This window comes from Cannabis sativa, chromosome 3 (genome assembly GCF_029168945.1).
Source record: "Cannabis sativa cultivar Pink pepper isolate KNU-18-1 chromosome 3, ASM2916894v1, whole genome shotgun sequence".
Taxonomy (NCBI): Eukaryota; Viridiplantae; Streptophyta; class Magnoliopsida; order Rosales; family Cannabaceae; genus Cannabis; species Cannabis sativa.
This window is the reverse complement of record NC_083603.1, coordinates 28,780,492-28,798,809: the sequence shown is the minus strand read 5'-3', so window position 1 is coordinate 28,798,809 and position 18,318 is coordinate 28,780,492. Positions and strand designations below refer to the sequence as shown.

The window sequence follows — 18,318 nt, the reverse complement described above, 5'->3', positions numbered from 1 at the left end:
AGTTCCCTTTTGACCAAGTATGGGAGAAAAAGATTTGAATTTAGGTATTTTATTTAGTATTTAATTAAGTTAACTATAGCAAGCTAAATGAGAGGCTCGAAATTAGTGAGTTTAGTTAAACCTTGAGGCTATAAATAGGAGCTATCATTCTCACATTTCTTCATTCACTAAAAGCCAAATAGCTATTTACTATACTCTCTCTTGCCCCTCTTCTATACTGAAGTTATTTTATTCTATCTTTTATAGCCACTCACTTGTTTTTCCAAGAGCCAAGATAGCCATACACACCATCATAATTACTACAAGCTTTAAACACCAACATCCTCTCTTAAACATCACTATCATTCTCCCATACGTATATATATGTCCTTCATCATATCGACATCATCATCACCACTATTTTTACATTCAAGTTTTAGTGCTATGCTAGTTTTCTTTGGAAACTAAGGTATCATCTTATAATTTTAGATTTTTAGATTCAAAGTTAAAATTTCATATATATATATGTATATACCATTACGATAAATCCTAATTAATGAGTATGAACTTTAGGTTTTTCGTAAGACAATTATTTCTCAAGAAAATCACTCTCATTGCAATCAAGGCTAGGACTCCACATTCGAGGTAAGGAAATTAAGTAGATAACATAAGTTTTCTGTATGTAATAACATTCATAGAAAGAGTGGGAATAGTAAAAGAGAAGTTAACTAAGGTCTTCTGCCTGACTCTTTATTGTTTGTTATTTATTGTACTGTATAATATATATTTAAATAATATGTTTATAAGATTCATGTTATTTATGTATGTTTACAGTATTAGAGCATGGCCATTGCTAAAGGTATATATTTAAATAATGTGTTTATAAGATTCGTGTTATTTAAGTATGTATGTAAATAGTGTGTTTATAAGATTCACATTATTTAATTATGATTGTTATGTTATTTAAATAATGTATAGTAGTTTGACATTATTTAAATTAGGCAGATTATAATTTATGTGACATGATTTGACCGAGAAGATAATGGTTAAATACTTGACTGTTGGGTCTATATGGTAGATAGGGGGCCATTTAGTAGTGGGTACGATTTTACCGAACCCAGCCCTCTGCCATTTAGTCCAATAGCTCGAGTTTATTTGCCCAAATTGGACTCGGACGTAATCATTATTATGTGATTTAGCTTAGAACCTAATTATTAGTGACTAGTGATATGATTAAGTTTATGTTTTGCTAGTTGTTTATATATGTGCATGTGCATTTTGAGTTAAGTTTTATTTTTTATTTATGTGACTACCTGACACACATTTCCTTACTGAGTTTAGTAGCTCACCCTTATCAAATTACCGTGTGCAGACCAAGGTAACTGAAAGTTTAGAAAGCCGGTGGCGAGTGAAACTTTGGATGCTTGTGTGTGTGAACTCGCTGAGGGCCATATAACTGCGGGCGGTCTAGGGCGCTCTATTTATTTATTTACGTTATTAAACTTATGTCGCAATTATTTTAGTTATTAATTATTATGTCTTTGGTACGAAAACTGGCCAGTTGTGAACATTTTCAGGTATTAAATAAAAATGCGACATTATGATTTTCCGCGTTTAACGCTTGTAAACAAAATTAATATTTTTATAAAAGTACGGGCGTTACAGTTTGGTATCAGAGCCACAGTTATATCGGTCCCGAACGTTCTCACGAGTTACACACATCAGCCAAAAAGTTTCTACTTGCCACCAATTAAGTCCATTATATATGCTTGCATTTTATGTGTATTTTTTTTTTTTTTTGTAATTTCTAAATTGGCATTTTACTTTTTTTTTTTTTTTTAAAAAAAAAACCTTAGTACCAATATCCAAGTTTAGGTACTACCCATATGAAATATTTTTTTTTTTTACATATAAATATATTTCAAGTTAGTTTAAAATAAAATTTTTGGGTAAATTTTAGAACTTGATGTTAGATAGCACCATATGACTCTTGAAAAAAAAAATGTGTGTCTTATTATTTTATGTGATTATTTATTTTATCTTTGAATAAATAGAAATTATTTGTGAACTAGTTATGTAAGTATGGGCATTTTTTTTTTGAAAATAGTGATATCTTATTTAAGTTTATCTTCTTTTAGAAATTCTTAGAAACAAACAAGGAACATTAGGAAATAATGTCTCTAAGAAGATCAATTCGAATCAACGGCAATAGAAACATCCACGTGGATGCAGCTCCAGCACCCGCAAGGGGCGAAGGCCGAGGTGATGGTCGACGCGGAGGCCGACGTGGAGGCCAAAGCGATAGGGGAGGTAGACAAGGAGCATCGGTAGCACCGGTAGATGAAGTAGCACTCGAACAACAACAAGCACCTCCCAATGCTCAAGCTGAGATACTCCGAGAAAACGCTCGTATACATGAGGAGCTAACTCAAGAAATTGCAAGGCTACGAGCTCAGAATGAGGAGTTACGCCGGAATCAAAATCCACCCGTTAGAAACCTAGCTCTTCAACCAGCTGCATTGAATCCAGAACCAATGCAACATTTTGAACCTGTGTACGAGCGATTCAGGAAACAACAACCACCAATATTCAATGGAAGCTCGGACTCACTTGAAGCTGAGGAATGGTTGCGCTCAGTGGAGTCCATATTAGAATATATGGACCTCAGTGATAGGGAAAGAGTATCCTGTGCTGCCAGCCTACTTAAAAAGGATGCACGGATCTGGTGGGAAGTAGTAAGACAAAGTCGCAACATAACAATTATGACCTGGTTGGACTTTGTTGATGTGTTCAACAGGAAATACTACAGTGCCGCCATACTGGCTGCAAAAGAAGATGAGTTTATGAATCTGAGGCAGAACAATCTCACTGTCACGGAGTATGCTAGGAAATTTGACCGTCTGGCAAAGTTTGCACAAGAGATCGTACCAACCGAGGCCCTTCGGGTCAAAAGGTTCTTGAAGGGGATGAACCCCATGATTAAAAAAGATGTGAAAATCATGGTGGGGACCAACACAGTTTATGCTGAGGTGTTAGAAAAAGCTCTTGAAGCTGAGTTGCTCGAAAATGATATAAAGAAGGAGAATGCTGCTAAGTGGGAAGCCCGAAGAAACAATGGAGGAAATCAAGAGAATAAGAGAAAACACGAGGGAAATCACAGTAATGATCGTGATAAAAAGGGGAAAGCAGTGGTCCAAAATAACAACAATGGGGTGAAAAGGTCCTATGTAGAATTCCCAATTTGCCCCACATGCAATAGGAAACATCTTGGGGAGTGTAAGATGAAGTCAGGGGTGTGCTACAATTGCGGGCAGCCAGGCCATCTGAAGAAAAATTGCCCAAAGGGACAAAAGAAGGAGAACCAAGTCGCTCCTGCTCGAGTGTTTGCTCTCACCAGAGGAGAAGCGGCCACAAGCAACACTGTTGTCTCAGGTCAGGTTTCTATTTACGGATTGCCTTATAATGTTCTCTTTGATTCTGGAGCTACTCATTCTTATATAGCTACTAGGGTAATTGATAGTATAGATAAGCCATGTGACCTACTTAGATGTGGTATTGTGACGGAATTACCCTCGGGAGAAACCATGTTATCAACAAGAAGAATGCGAGATGTACCTATCATAATCGAAAGCAAAGAACTTATGGGCAACCTAATAGAGCTGGAAATGAAGGAATATGATGTTATACTTGGGATGGATTGGCTATCTAGTCACGGTGCGACAATCAATTGCCGAAAGAAACTGGTCGTTTTTGAAACAAAGGCTGGGGATCGGTTTACTTTCAAGGGCGACAAGCTGGCCTTGAGGACTCCATTAATCTCTTCCCTAAAAGCTAGTCAGCTAATGAAGGCGGGGTGTCTGGCATTCTTGGTCAGCGTAGTGGATCAAGCAATAGAGACGCAACTATATGTGGAGAATGTGCACATAGTCTGTGAATTTCCAGAGGTCTTTCCAGAAGATTTACCGGGACTACCTCTAGACAGAGAGGTGGAGTTCATCATCGAATTAGCCCCAGGGACTAATCCAATTTCAAAGGCTCCATACAGAATGGCACCTAATGAGTTAAAAGAGCTTAAAATACAACTACAGGAGCTCTTAGACAAAGGGTTCATTAGACCGAGTTACTCACCTTGGGGTGCGCCTGTACTCTTTGTCAAGAAGAAAGACGGAAGTATGAGGATGTGCGTAGACTACCGTGAGCTCAACAAGGTGACCATCAAGAATAAGTATCCTTTGCCAAGGATTGATGATCTCTTTGATCAATTGCAAGGTTCGGCTGTGTTCTCAAAGATAGATCTAAGATCTGGGTATCACCAACTGAAGGTCCGGAAGGAAGACATACCCAAGACAGCATTCAGAACACGGTATGGACACTATGAGTTCTTAGTAATGTCATTCGGACTAACTAACGCCCCAGCAGCCTTCATGGATATGATGAATAGGGTGTTCAAGGAGTACCTAGATAAGTTTGTTGTTGTATTTATTAAAGACATTCTTATCTACTCCAAAACTATGGAAGAACATGAGGAGCACCTGAGGATGACTCTAAACCGACTTAAGGAGAACCAACTATACGCCAAATTCAAGAAATGTGAATTTTGGTTAGAGAAGGTGGCATTCCTAGGCCATATAGTTTCCAAAGATGGAGTCGAGGTGGATCCTACAAAGATCGAAGCGGTCAAGAGCTGGCCAACACCTAAGACTGCAAGTGAAGTAAGAAGCTTCTTGGGTCTAGCTGGTTACTATAGACGTTTCGTTGAAGGATTTTCCAAGATCGCAACTCCTCTAAACAACTTGACTCGAAAGACGCAGAAGTTTTTCTGGTCAGAAAAGTGTGAGGGTAGCTTCCAAACACTTAAGGAGAAACTAATAACAGCCCCTGTATTATGTGTTCCCAATAACAAGGATAAGTTTGTGGTGTACTGCGATGCATCGAAACAAGGGCTGGGATGCGTGCTGATGCAAAATGACAAAGTAGTAGCGTATGCCTCAAGACAACTTAAGGAGTATGAACAGAGGTACCCAACACACGATCTGGAGTTGGCAGCAGTAGTTTTTGCGCTAAAAATATGGAGGCACTATCTCTACGGGGAGAAATGTGAAATTTATACCGACCACAAGAGCCTGAAGTACTTCTTTACGCAAAAGGAACTCAACATGAGGCAGAGGCGATGGCTAGAGCTTGTTAAGGACTATGATTGTGAAATCCACTACCATCCGGGAAAGGCCAACGTAGTAGCAGATGCGCTAAGTAGACGCAGTTATGCCAGCTTGGCAATACTGGCACAAATGGAAATGCCACTACAACAAGAACTCCAAAGAAGTGGTATAGAGATCATTACACAAAAGCTAGCTAACCTAACCATTGTCTCGACGCTGCTACAAGAACTTAAAGATGCACAGATTGTTGATGAGTTCTTACAGAAGAAAAGAGCAGGCATGCCAGAGAAGGAGGCAGAGGATTTCTCCGAAGGTACAGACGGCATGCTAAGGTATAAGGGAAGAGTGTGTGTAGCCAATGACATAGAGCTTAAAAGAAAGATCATGATGGAAGCACACACTACACCCTACTCAATGCATCCAGGGTCAACCAAAATGTACAATGATTTAAAAACCTTGTATTGGTGGCCAGGGATGAAGAAGGATGTAGCTGAATTCGTAGCTAGATGTCTCACTTGTCAACAAGTTAAGGCTGAACATCAGAGACCAGCAGGGATGTTGCAACCCTTGGAAATCCCAGAATGGAAGTGGGAAGATATAGCCATGGATTTTGTGACAGGACTACCCCGAACAACCAAGGAACACGACTCAATTTGGGTAATTATAGACAGACTCACCAAGTCAGCACACTTTGTTCCAGTAAAGTCTACTTACAACGCAGCGGTATGCCGAATTCGTACGTGCAAGAGATATTGAGGCTGCATGGAGTTCCAAAGACGATAGTCTCTGATAGAGGTTCAATATTCACCTCTAAGTTCTGGGAGAGTCTACATAAGGCAATGGGGACGCGATTGAAATTAAGTACAGCATTTCATCCCCAAACAGATGGACAATCTGAACGCACCATCCAAATACTCGAGGATATGGTTCGAGCGTGTGCACTGGACTTCACTGGTTCGTGGAGCAAGTATTTACCTCTAATGGAGTTCTCCTACAATAATAGTTATCAAGCCACAATCGGAATGGCACCATATGAGATGTTGTATGGACGAAAATGCAGGTCCCCGCTTCACTGGGATGAAGTTGGAGAAAGACGCTACTTAGGTCCAGAAGCAGTAAGAGAAGCTTCAGAAGCAGTTGAAAAGATACGGCAAAGGATGCTCACCGCCCAAAGTAGACAAAAAAGTTATGCAGATCTGAAAAGACGGGAGGCTAAGTTTTAAGTAGGGGACTTAGTGTTCTTGAAGGTATCACCTATGAAGGGGATTATGCGTTTCGGAAAAAGGGGAAAGTTAAGCCCAAGATTTATAGGTCCTTTTGAAATACTGGACAGAATTGGTCAGGTAGCTTACCGTTTGGCCCTACCGCCAACATTAGCAGAAACGCATAATGTTTTCCATATTTCCATGTTACGGAAGTATGTACCTAATCCGACACATGTGCTTAAATACGAGAACTTGAACTTGCAGCAGGACATGAGTTATATGGCACGCCCTGTGCGCGTGATAGAAAAAGGAACAAAAGTCTTACGAAATAAGACTATACCTTTAGTCAAAATCCTGTGGAGTGGTAGTTCTGATAGAGAAGCAACATGGGAGTTGGAGAAGGACATGCAGAATCAGTATCCAGGGTTATTCTCTAGTAAGTAAATTTCGAGGACGAAATTCCTGTAAGGAGGGTAGATTGTAATAACCAAAATATTCAGGTATTTTTTTTTTCTATGCTAGTCTTAATATCTCGATGTGGAAATAGTGATTTCATAAAATATGTTATTGACTATGGTATCTTTCAAGCTATAGGAATTATGTTGATATTATAGTTGGACTATAGATTAAGTCGGATATAATTTTAATTTTTGGTTACTACTTTGACTATTAGAGATAACTATGGTGGATGCTACAAATTTAGTGATAAAATATTTTGCATAAATATATGCATGTGTCGCATGAGGAAGTGAAGAAATAAATAGTTTGTATATGAAGCATTGAGAAATAGTTAAGTTATAATTTCATAAGTCTTAAATAATGGGTCTTGATGAGTAGTTTTGAACTATTCATGGAATGAGGTGTCAAAATATAGTTACCCTAATGTTCATATAAGAAACGTGTGGCACATTGTTGGAGAAATATATGGGAAGCTTTCAAAATTTAAACATGATACATGTACAAGCATAGTTGTAGATACTTTTTTTGAAACAATTTGATTTAAATAATACTTAGTACACGTGTGATGAAAGGTTTAAGAAGCACTCAAACCACACAACAACTAGAGACCAATAATAAGCCTAGGATTCAAATATAATAATAACTACTCCTCTAGTCTAAGTGGACCGAGTATAATGAAGTGAGAGAGTGGAGTTGGAGTTCAAGTTTGAAGTATATTATCACCTACATAAAAAAAAAAGAAATCGGAGTTATAGTTCCCTTTTGACCAAGTATGGGAGAAAAAGATTTGAATTTAGGTATTTTATTTAGTATTTAATTAAGTTAACTATAGCAAGCTAAATGAGAGGCTCGAAATTAGTGAGTTTAGTTAAACCTTGAGGCTATAAATAGGAGCTATCATTCTCACATTTCTTCATTCACTAAAAGCCAAATAGCTATTTACTATACTCTCTCTTGCCCCTCTTCTATACTGAAGTTATTTTATTCTATCTTTTATAGCCACTCACTTGTTTTTCCAAGAGCCAAGATAGCCATACACACCATCATAATTACTACAAGCTTTAAACACCAACATCCTCTCTTAAACATCACTATCATTCTCCCATACGTATATATATGTCCTTCATCATATCGACATCATCATCACCACTATTTTTACATTCAAGTTTTAGTGCTATGCTAGTTTTCTTTGGAAACTAAGGTATCATCTTATAATTTTAGATTTTTAGATTCAAAGTTAAAATTTCATATATATATATGTATATACCATTACGATAAATCCTAATTAATGAGTATGAACTTTAGGTTTTTCGTAAGACAATTATTTCTCAAGAAAATCACTCTCATTGCAATCAAGGCTAGGACTCCACATTCGAGGTAAGGAAATTAAGTAGATAACATAAGTTTTCTGTATGTAATAACATTCATAGAAAGAGTGGGAATAGTAAAAGAGAAGTTAACTAAGGTCTTCTCCGACTCTTTATTGTTTGTTATTTATTGTACTGTATAATATATATTTAAATAATATGTTTATAAGATTCATGTTATTTATGTATGTTTACAGTATTAGAGCATGGCCATTGCTAAAGGTATATATTTAAATAATGTGTTTATAAGATTCGTGTTATTTAAGTATGTATGTAAATAGTGTGTTTATAAGATTCACATTATTTAATTATGATTGTTATGTTATTTAAATAATGTATAGTAGTTTGACATTATTTAAATTAGGCAGATTATAATTTATGTGACATGATTTGACCGAGAAGATAATGGTTAAATACTTGACTGTTGGGTCTATATGGTAGATAGGGGGCCATTTAGTAGTGGGTACGATTTTACCGAACCCAGCCCTCTGCCATTTAGTCCAATAGCTCGAGTTTATTTGCCCAAATTGGACTCGGGCGTAATCATTATTATGTGATTTAGCTTAGAACCTAATTATTAGTGACTAGTGATATGATTAAGTTTATGTTTTGCTAGTTGTTTATATATGTGCATGTGCATTTTGAGTTAAGTTTTATTTTTTATTTATGTGACTACCTGACACACATTTCCTTACTGAGTTTAGTAGCTCACCCTTATCAAATTACCGTGTGCAGACCAAGGTAACTGAAAGTTTAGAAAGCCGGTGGCGAGTGAAACTTTGGATGCTTGTGTGTGTGAACTCGCTGAGGGCCATATAACTGCGGGCGGTCTAGGGCGCTCTATTTATTTATTTACGTTATTAAACTTATGTCGCAATTATTTTAGTTATTAATTATTATGTCTTTGGTACGAAAACTGGCCAGTTGTGAACATTTTCAGGTATTAAATAAAAATGCGACATTATGATTTTCCGCGTTTAACGCTTGTAAACAAAATTAATATTTTTATAAAAGTACGGGCGTTACAAACCCTTTTCACATACTTGATCCTGTTTATTGTGTTGTCAACACTTTGGAAAGTAAACATGACTATGTGAATAAAGTTTCCTAGATTTATCAGACACATGGTTTTACTGATATGATAATCTACAACAGAGTTTACTTGCATTTGGAGAAATGCTATGTTCTTTCCAGAGCATTGGGTAAAGTAAAGCTCAGGTTGGATGCATGGAGTATGCATCGGAAGGGACCGATATTGAACTTTGACTTAGATTTATTAAACTTACCGTAATATCTATTCAAGTCAATATCGCATAGTTGATCCTAGATCAAATGAGCTTAATCCTATTATGATTAGGCTCAATCTCAAGAGGCTATTTGTGTTCTTTGATTTGTTAGTTAAGCCTACTTTTGGGTCAGGGTGATACGTACATTTTGGGAACACGGTAGTGCAATTGAGTGGGAGCGCTAACATAAACATGGAATCTATAGCTTCTATCTAGCTAATAGTAAGTAAAGGATGATCTCCTTCAAGCTTGACCAAACAAAAATAAATGGTGGAGTACTCATTTCACATAAGCTGAAATATCATTTATACGGGGTTAAGTGTTTTAAGGATAAAATACATTGTAGGGTGTAACGGTAATCTAATCCCTTTACAGTGTAGATCATTCATATAGAGGATCATTGATCAAATTAGGATTATAACAATGGATAACTAATGATGTGTCTATATGGTGGAACATATAGAGCATTCTATATACTGAGAGTGCAATTCTAAGTTCTATGCGTGGATTCAACAAAGAATTAATAAGTCAGTGAATTTAGGTTATAAATTTTTGATCTGCTTATTGGAAGCTCGGTTATATAGACCCATGGTCCCCCCACTAGTTGAGATAATATTGCTTGTAAGGTTTTGATTAATCAATTATAACTCTCAAATTAGACTATATCTATTTGTGAATTTTTTCACTAAGTAAGGGCGAAATTGTAAAGAAAGAGTTTTAGGGGTATATTTGTTAATTATGATACTTTGTATGGTTCAATTAATAAATATGATAAATGACAATATTATTGAATAATTATTTATAGTTATTAAATAGTTAGAATTGGTATTTAAATGGTTGAATTTAAAAATTGGCGTTTTTGAGAAAATGAGATGCAGAAATGATAAAACTGCAAAATTGCAAAAGTGAGGTCCAAATCCATACTGTCTAGGGCCGACCACTTTTATAGGGTTTTTCATCTGATATTTTAATTATTTTAATGCCAAATAATTCAAACCTAACCCTAGTGGAATGCTATAAATAGATAGTGAAGGCTTCAGGAAATTTACACTTAACTTTCACACTTTTCCTTCAGAGAAAAACTTGAGCCTTCTCTTTCTAAACCCCAGCCGCCATTTCATACTCTTCTTCTTCCTTGAAATTTCGAAATCACTTAGTGTTAGAGTAGTGCCCACACACAGCAAGTGATACCTCAATCATAGTTAGGAAGATCGTGAAGAAAGACTTTCAACAAGAAGGAGTTTCAGCACTAAAGAAGGAGAGAAAGAATCCAGGTTTAGATATTGATAATGCTCTGCTACAGAAAGGAATTAAGGGCTAGATATTTGAACGGAAGGAGTCATATTATTCCGTTGCACGCAATGTAAGGTTTCTAATACTTTATATGTGTTTATTTCATAATCGTTTTAGAAGTTCATATTTAGGGTGTTAATCAACATACTTGTGAGTAGATCTAAGATCCTGGTAAAATAATTTCCAACAATTAGGCAGGGTGACCATTTATCACCATATCTCTTCCTGCTTTGTTATGAGGGTCTTATTGATGCCTTAATATTTAAGAAAGTTGAGGGCTTGCTTAACTGTATTAAAATCTCTAGGTATGCTATTGAAATTTCTAACCTTTTATTTGTCGATGGTAGTTTACAATTTTCTATGGTTGATTTTTATTCTAGTGTTACTATTAAAGAAGTTTTACTTTGCTATAATAGGGCTTCAAGTCAACTTGTGAATTTTAATAAGTCCTTTGCCCTTTTTTCCTTTAACACCCTTGATTATGTGTCTCAATCCTTTTTAGATACCTTAGGACTGGATAACAAACATTTATAAGTAATTACTTAGGCCTTGCTCAGCGTTTTGGTAGATCTAAGAAATACTCTTTTAATTTTATTATGGACAAAGTTAAAATCTTTCTAACTCTTGGAATTGTAAATGTTCTTCTAAGGAAGGTAAGGAAGTTTTGTTGAAAGCTGTAATTCAGGCTATCCCTTCTTTTGTCATGTTTTGTTTTAAAATTCCAATAGATACTTGTCAAAAGATTGAGTCGCTAATGGCTAACTTTTGGTGGGGTTCTTTCAGTTATAGGAATAAAATTCATTGGAAAAATTAGTCTTCTCTTTGTAAATATAAATTTGTTCGACGTCTTTGGTTTAGGTCCCTATCCCATTTCAACCAAACAATGTTAAATACTCTTACTCCTTTTGTTCGATGTTGAATAAAAGATTTTGATCCGCCTCGATGATTATATGGTACTTTAGCTTTATTTTTAGCTGCCGCAACTGAACGTTTCTAAATAAAGTAAAAATAAATGACAACATATGATGTTAATACTATATCATTAATAAACATATAGAAAGTATAAATTATACCTGCCAGTTAGGATTACCAAAGATATTGTCACACAGCCAGTGCCAATCTTGGTCCGTCATTCTATGATTTAAAGGTCGATTAGCCAGTGGATCCTTTCCTTCTTTGACAACATCTTTATAATGAGCATGAAGTTGGTTTCTATAATTTTTGTAACGATTTGAACAATGTCGTTCAATGACGTCATGCATGTGTCTTTCTTCCTTCGGATCAATTTTGAATTTCTCCTACATAAATAGATTAAAATAATTTCAATATTTATTGAAAGATAAATGTTATGTAAAAGAAATAATAAAAAGAATTATGTAGGAAAAAAATTATTTTTGAATAAGTTAAGTAACCTTAATACGAGTATGAATAAGTGCCTTATCCTCTGGTGGGACATTCTTCCACCCTTTATATTTAAGAGGTGCATGATTTCTTACTATAAAACCAATTTCTGATGCTAATTTTGAAGCATTGTCTCCTACCGGGTGAAGTTCTCCCTTTCTAGCTGTTACTGGCAACTTACTTTTTGTATCCGCAACTACTTTACTTGTGCCTTTACTTCTATTTTGGCCACGAGTTCTTTTCTTGGTTGGGGCTATAAAAATAAATACAAAATGTCTCAGAGAAATATTTGATAAAGATATATTAATACAAATTTATTAATTTACAAATTAATTAATAATAATAATTATATAAAAAAAAAAGCATACCAGTAGATTCTAAATCCTCTTGTTCATTTTGAGTACTCTCTGTTGGTTGTGTTGTAGTGGAATAATTAACTCTTGAAACTGGTAAAGACGGAGTAGTAATGGGAATCTCAGATGATTGTTCTGAAATATTTCGCGTTGATCGGGTTTTATTAGGGATATCAATTGCTTTTTTTTTCGGTCCCATGTTCCTATAAAATTCCAAATAACTAATAAATTTGAAGTGGTACTAAATTAAATAAATAAAAATTAATATAAAAAAAACTATGCAATAATATAAAATTACTTATAAACTGTCATCACTTTCATCTGTAGATGAACATTCAGAATGTTGTAATTTCTTATCAATATCCCCTATATCAGTCTCAGAATCTGATATATCATGATCGCTTTCCCTTACATTACTTTCATTCAAAATTTGATCACAATTAATTATTTCAAAATTAATATGTGATGAGTTAATTTCTATCAATTCTGCATTTGGATGGTTAAGAGGAATTTCGACGTTTGACTCATCAAATGTTATGTCAATATCATTTGATCTCTCTTCTTGATAAGCTTCTGTATAACTATTGGAACCATCTTCTTCTGCATCTACACTTTCAAGTATTACTTCTGGAACGTCCCATAAGTGGCGTTTATTCACCTTATCAACCACTCTCCATTTCGAACCAAACTTATCATCTTCCAAATATAATACCTGATTTGCTTGGTCGGCAAGAATATAAGGTTCTTCCTTATACCATTTTGAGCTGACATTTATACTTGTGATATGGTATTCTTGGTGTGTTCTTTTCTTTTTGGTATCAGTATCATACCAGTCACATTGAAAAAGTACCACTTTATGATCATATATATATGATACTTCTAAAATATCTGTTATGACACCATAAAAGTCACACGTACTGCCACCATGTTCACCTTCAACCCAAACACCGTAATTTTGAGTGGTTCGTCCGACGTCCCAAATTTCAGTATGATAGCGCACGCCATTAACTATACATCCATTATACGGGAAGATTCGATGATCTGGCATACTTGCAAGAGCTAAGACTGATTTTTTAATTTGATGAGGAGATAATTTATATTTTTCATTTATCTGTAAAAGTATTATAACTATTAGCTTTTAGTAGAAACTATACTTAACGCAGTTGTAAAAAAAATACTTACTTTTTCTTTGAACCAAAATAAAAATTCCAACTCTTGAGTTCGAATGATGTCTACTACGCCTTTAGATTGTAATAAAGCTTTGTGCTCGCTATTTAATAAGAAAAAGATGATATAAATATTTGTGCAAAATGTATAAAAACTAAAATTTATACGATAATTATAAATCTTACTCGATGTAAGATTGTAACTCCGGACAATTATTTAAAATGTACCAGTGCAGCTTGTTATACTCATTAGGTTCTAAATTGCGAAATTCCCTTCCACAAAATAACCTTGTAGGTTGATCAAAAACAGACAATGTTGATTCATTTTGTACCTCACTGAGATCCCAATTACGCTCTGGACGATTGAATTTTGTTCAATCCCGTGAAGATACATCGAACAAAAAGTTAAGGCCTCCTTACCAACATATCCTACAGCAATTGAACCTTCTGATCGTGCTCTATTCTTAACTAAATTTTTTAGAGAACCTAAGAACCTAAAAAATTAAAATTCATCATTAGAAAAATATTCTTAATTTTTAAAATAAGATGGATAAAATTTTATTTTAAAAAATAATTAGTATTTTACCTTTCAATAGGATACATCTATCTTGTATGTACCGGACCACCTAACTTTGCCTCTGAAGGTAAGTGCACTGCTAAGTGGATCATGACATCAAAAAACGCTGGAGGAAAAATGGATTCAAGTTTACATAAGCACTTTACAATTCCTTTCTCTAGTGAATCCAAGTCTTCAACGTATAATGTTTTTGCGCACAACTTTCGAAAAAATAATGAGAGCTCGGAAATGGCAAGTATCACATCCTTTTTCACATATGGTCGCAACCCAACTGGTAATAATCTTTGCAGCAAAACATGGCAATCGTGACTTTTTAAGCCAATAATTTTACCTTCACTTATATTGACATTCCTTGAAATGTTTGCGGCATACCCATCTGGAAATTTGACCGACCCTAACCACGTACAAAATTTTCTCCGGTCAACTAATGGCAATGTGTAACATGCTTGTGGTTTAAACCATTTATCTCCTTGTTTCTTCAAGTGTAATTCTTTGCGTAGGTTCATCCTTTGTAAGTCAAGTCTGGCCTTTTCAGTATCCTTTGACTTCTTATCTATGCATAACATTGTACCGTAGATACTTTCACAAATATTCTTTTCAATATGCATCACATCTAAATTGTGTCTCAACTTTAATTTTGACCAGTATTCTAACTCCCAAAAAATACATTTTCGACTCCAAATAGGTTTATTCTTTTGGGTTTTTCCACCATTCACATCAACCTTTAATCTTTTTCTCCTTTGCACGACTTCTTTTAACAATTTTCCATTATCGTCTTTAGGTATTTTTCCTGGAATGAACTGATCAACTGTTTCCAATTGTTTTAAGATATCTTCCTCTGATAATATTTTAGGAGGAGGACGACTTTCAATTTTACCATCGTAGCATTTATCTTTTCGCCATGGATGATCTAATGGCAAAAAACGACGATGCCCCATATAACTAATTTTACTTAATATGGGAAACGACAAAGCATCCACATTACAAACAGGACATGCCTTATAACCTTTTGTGCTCCATCCAGATATTGTACCATAAGCTGGAAAATCATTTATCGTCCACAATATTGCAGCACGCATTATAAATTCTTTTTTATTTGATACATCATATGTTGTTACCCCTTCCTCCCATAATTGTTTTAGCTCATCAATTAGGGGTCGTAAGTAAACATCAATGTCTTTACCTGGAGAGTTGGGACCAGGAGTTAATAATGCCATTATGAAATTATTTTCTTTCATACATTTCCAGGGGGGCATGTTATAAGGCACTAATACAACAGGCCATATGCTATAGCTTGTGCTCATGTTTCCAAATGGATTAAATCCATCGGTTGCAAGTCCCAATCTGAAATTTCTGGGGTCTTTTGCAAATTCTGGAAATTGTTTATCGAATTCTTTCCAAGCTTCTCCATCTGCAGGATGTCTAAGTACACCTTCAGTATTTACACGCTTTTCTTTGTGCCACCTCATTTCATCTGACGTATGTCGTGACATAAAAAGTCTTTGTAGACGTGGAGTAATTGGAAAGTAATGCATTTTTTTCACCGGTACATTCTTTTTCTTCTTTCCTTTATGTTTGTACCTTGAAAATCCACAAGTAGGGCATTCTGTAGCATCTTTATATTCTTTCCAAAATAGAGTACAATCATTTTTACATACATGAATTGTCTCATAACCCAATCCAAGAGTGCGTAACATTCGCTTAGCTTCGTAATGAGACTTTGGCAGCTTATGATCAGTCGGAAAAGCTTGACAAAGTAATTCAAGTATCATATCGAAACATTTGTCACTCATTTTATTAAGCACCTTGATATGCATCATTTTCACCAAAAATGTTAAAGAAGAAAATTGTGAACACCCTGAATATAATTCTTTCTCTACTTCGTCAAATAATTCTTTAAAATTTGTAGGTTCATTGTAATAAGTTTCCTCCCCTCCAATTTCATCATTTTGATTAGTTTCAAAATTTACTCCTCCAGTAATATCTTCAATAACGTCAAACATTTCATCATCCTCCTCCTCAGAATCTTCGTTGTCTTCATTTATGTCTGACTCTAAATCATCAATATTGAAGCTTGAAGCAGTTTCGTCCTCGCCGTGATATACCCAGTTTGTATAAGATTTAGAAAAACCATTGACCCATAAGTGTCGCTCTACTGTTTCTAATTCGTGATAGTAGAAGTTCACACAATCGGTACAAGGACAAGGAGTTTTATTCTCATCATTCAAGTGACTACGTGCGAGGTTAATAAAAGTACTAACCCCGTTGGTATATTCTTCTGATAATTTGTTATTAGACCATATCCAACTTTTATCCATTATTATTTCTACACAATAAAAATAATAATTATTAAACATGTGTAAATATAAGTACTCTTAAATATATAACATACAATGATAATTTTATGATAATATTTTAAGTTTTCGAATTGTTTATGTTTTCAAAATAGAATTTTATCGATGGTTTATTGTTGTTAGATAAATAATAAAAATTTATAAACCTAACTAATAAGTATAATGTCAAATTGATTATTAAGATATAATAAGGTAGAATACTTTGCGAACAAAGAAATAAATTGAAAGAAAAATAATTTTATTTATTAATTTTTAAAAAATATTGCTCATATAAATAAAAATATAAATGAAAATTTCACACTATTTTTTAACAAATATAAAGGTACCCAATATAATACATTAAAATTAATACAAAAAATTAATTTTATAGGAGTAAAACTAAAATTATTATAATTTTTTATATAAAATTCTAATTTATGAAAACATGAGTGGGCCCAAAGATGGTATAATTTTATTTACATAGAAACCCATATAGTATTCAATGAAATAAAATTAAAAAAAATAGTATTTAGAGAAATTTTTTATTTTTTTTTTAAAAAAATATATTTAATTATCATATTTCTAGTCTCATTATTATTATTTTGTTTAAATAGTTTCCTATTATATATCTTTCCAAATTAAATAATAATAATAATAATAAATAAAATACAACAGATAACACCACCATCATAAACTCTTTCTCATTCATGAAAACCTGACCCTAAAAAATTGTCGTCACTCCTTCTCTCCTTCTCGTCTCGCTCTGTTCGACTTTGGCGTCCCTCCCGTTGTTGCTGTATTCTTTTTCTCCGACGTCCGTGGCAGCTAAGGCAGTACACGGAACGAGAGCGGTCGCCCGAACACATTCGAGGTTGGAAAGAATGGGAATACATGAATGATATTTTATTTTGAATCAATTTATCTTTTGTTTTTTATAGACACTAAATATCAATCCCTACTCTCCTTCTTTTTGGTTTTTGTTTATTTTTGTATCACTAAAATTTTTCAGGATTCATGATGACTTTTAATTGTTTGACCTTGTTTGAATATATGATTCCGATTTAAGATAATCATTTTTAAGCCTATTTAATCTCTCTAGAAAAGCCTATTTAAAATCTGAAATCGTGCACCTATATCTCTCTGTTATGCCTGTGTGTAATATTTCTAAGGTTTACTGTGTATGTGTAATTTTACTAATGTTTTGAAGGTTTATATACTTTTTAGTTTGGTTGGCTGGTGATACGACTATTAAATGCCTTGTTCTAAGTAGTTGGATATCTAATTCTTTCTTAGGTTTGAAGTTGTATTTTTGTTTGTCTCTGTTGATAGCCAAAGAAAAAACAACTATATGCATCCAAAAACGAAGATGATTAATCCATGTTAATATATTTCCTAGTTAGTTACAATGCATATTGTTTTAGTGAAATAGGATAGAAATTTTTTCAAACCTGGTTGGATGTACCGACTCCTTCTATCTTCTTTCAAATCCCTAACCAGTTGAAACACCTGAAGAGTTTTTAATTAACAACCAGTCAATACAAGATTGTAAAGCCATCATAAATTTAATTTAGCTCATACCTTAACAAATATGACCCTGATTTGCTCTTCAGATTTGTTCAGGCCAATTAAGATTTGTTTGCGTTAAGAAAAATTAAAGTGAAAGCGAACAAAGTAAAGAAAAAAAATTAATTGAAGATAATTTGTGTATATATAGTATATATAAAGATATAAAGATACAAT

General features: G+C 34.3%; 1 protein-coding gene across 2 annotated transcripts; it reads left to right on the top strand.

The window, feature by feature from the left end:
- The first annotated feature begins 1,978 nt into the window (after nucleotides 1-1,978).
- LOC133035702 (uncharacterized) lies at nucleotides 1,979-9,093 on the top strand. Of its 2 annotated transcripts, none has more exons than XM_061111817.1 (2): nucleotides 1,979-3,411; nucleotides 8,905-9,093. In XM_061111817.1, the coding sequence occupies exons 1-2, from the start codon at nucleotides 2,154-2,156 to the stop codon at nucleotides 8,916-8,918; spliced, it is 1,272 nt and encodes a 423-aa protein (XP_060967800.1). In that variant the 5' UTR covers nucleotides 1,979-2,153; the 3' UTR covers nucleotides 8,919-9,093. The 2 variants fall into 2 exon arrangements, 1 of the variants encoding a protein (XP_060967800.1); XR_009686834.1 differs by lacking the exon at nucleotides 1,979-3,411 and adding an exon at nucleotides 7,370-8,179.
- The last annotated feature ends 9,225 nt before the right edge of the window (nucleotides 9,094-18,318 follow it).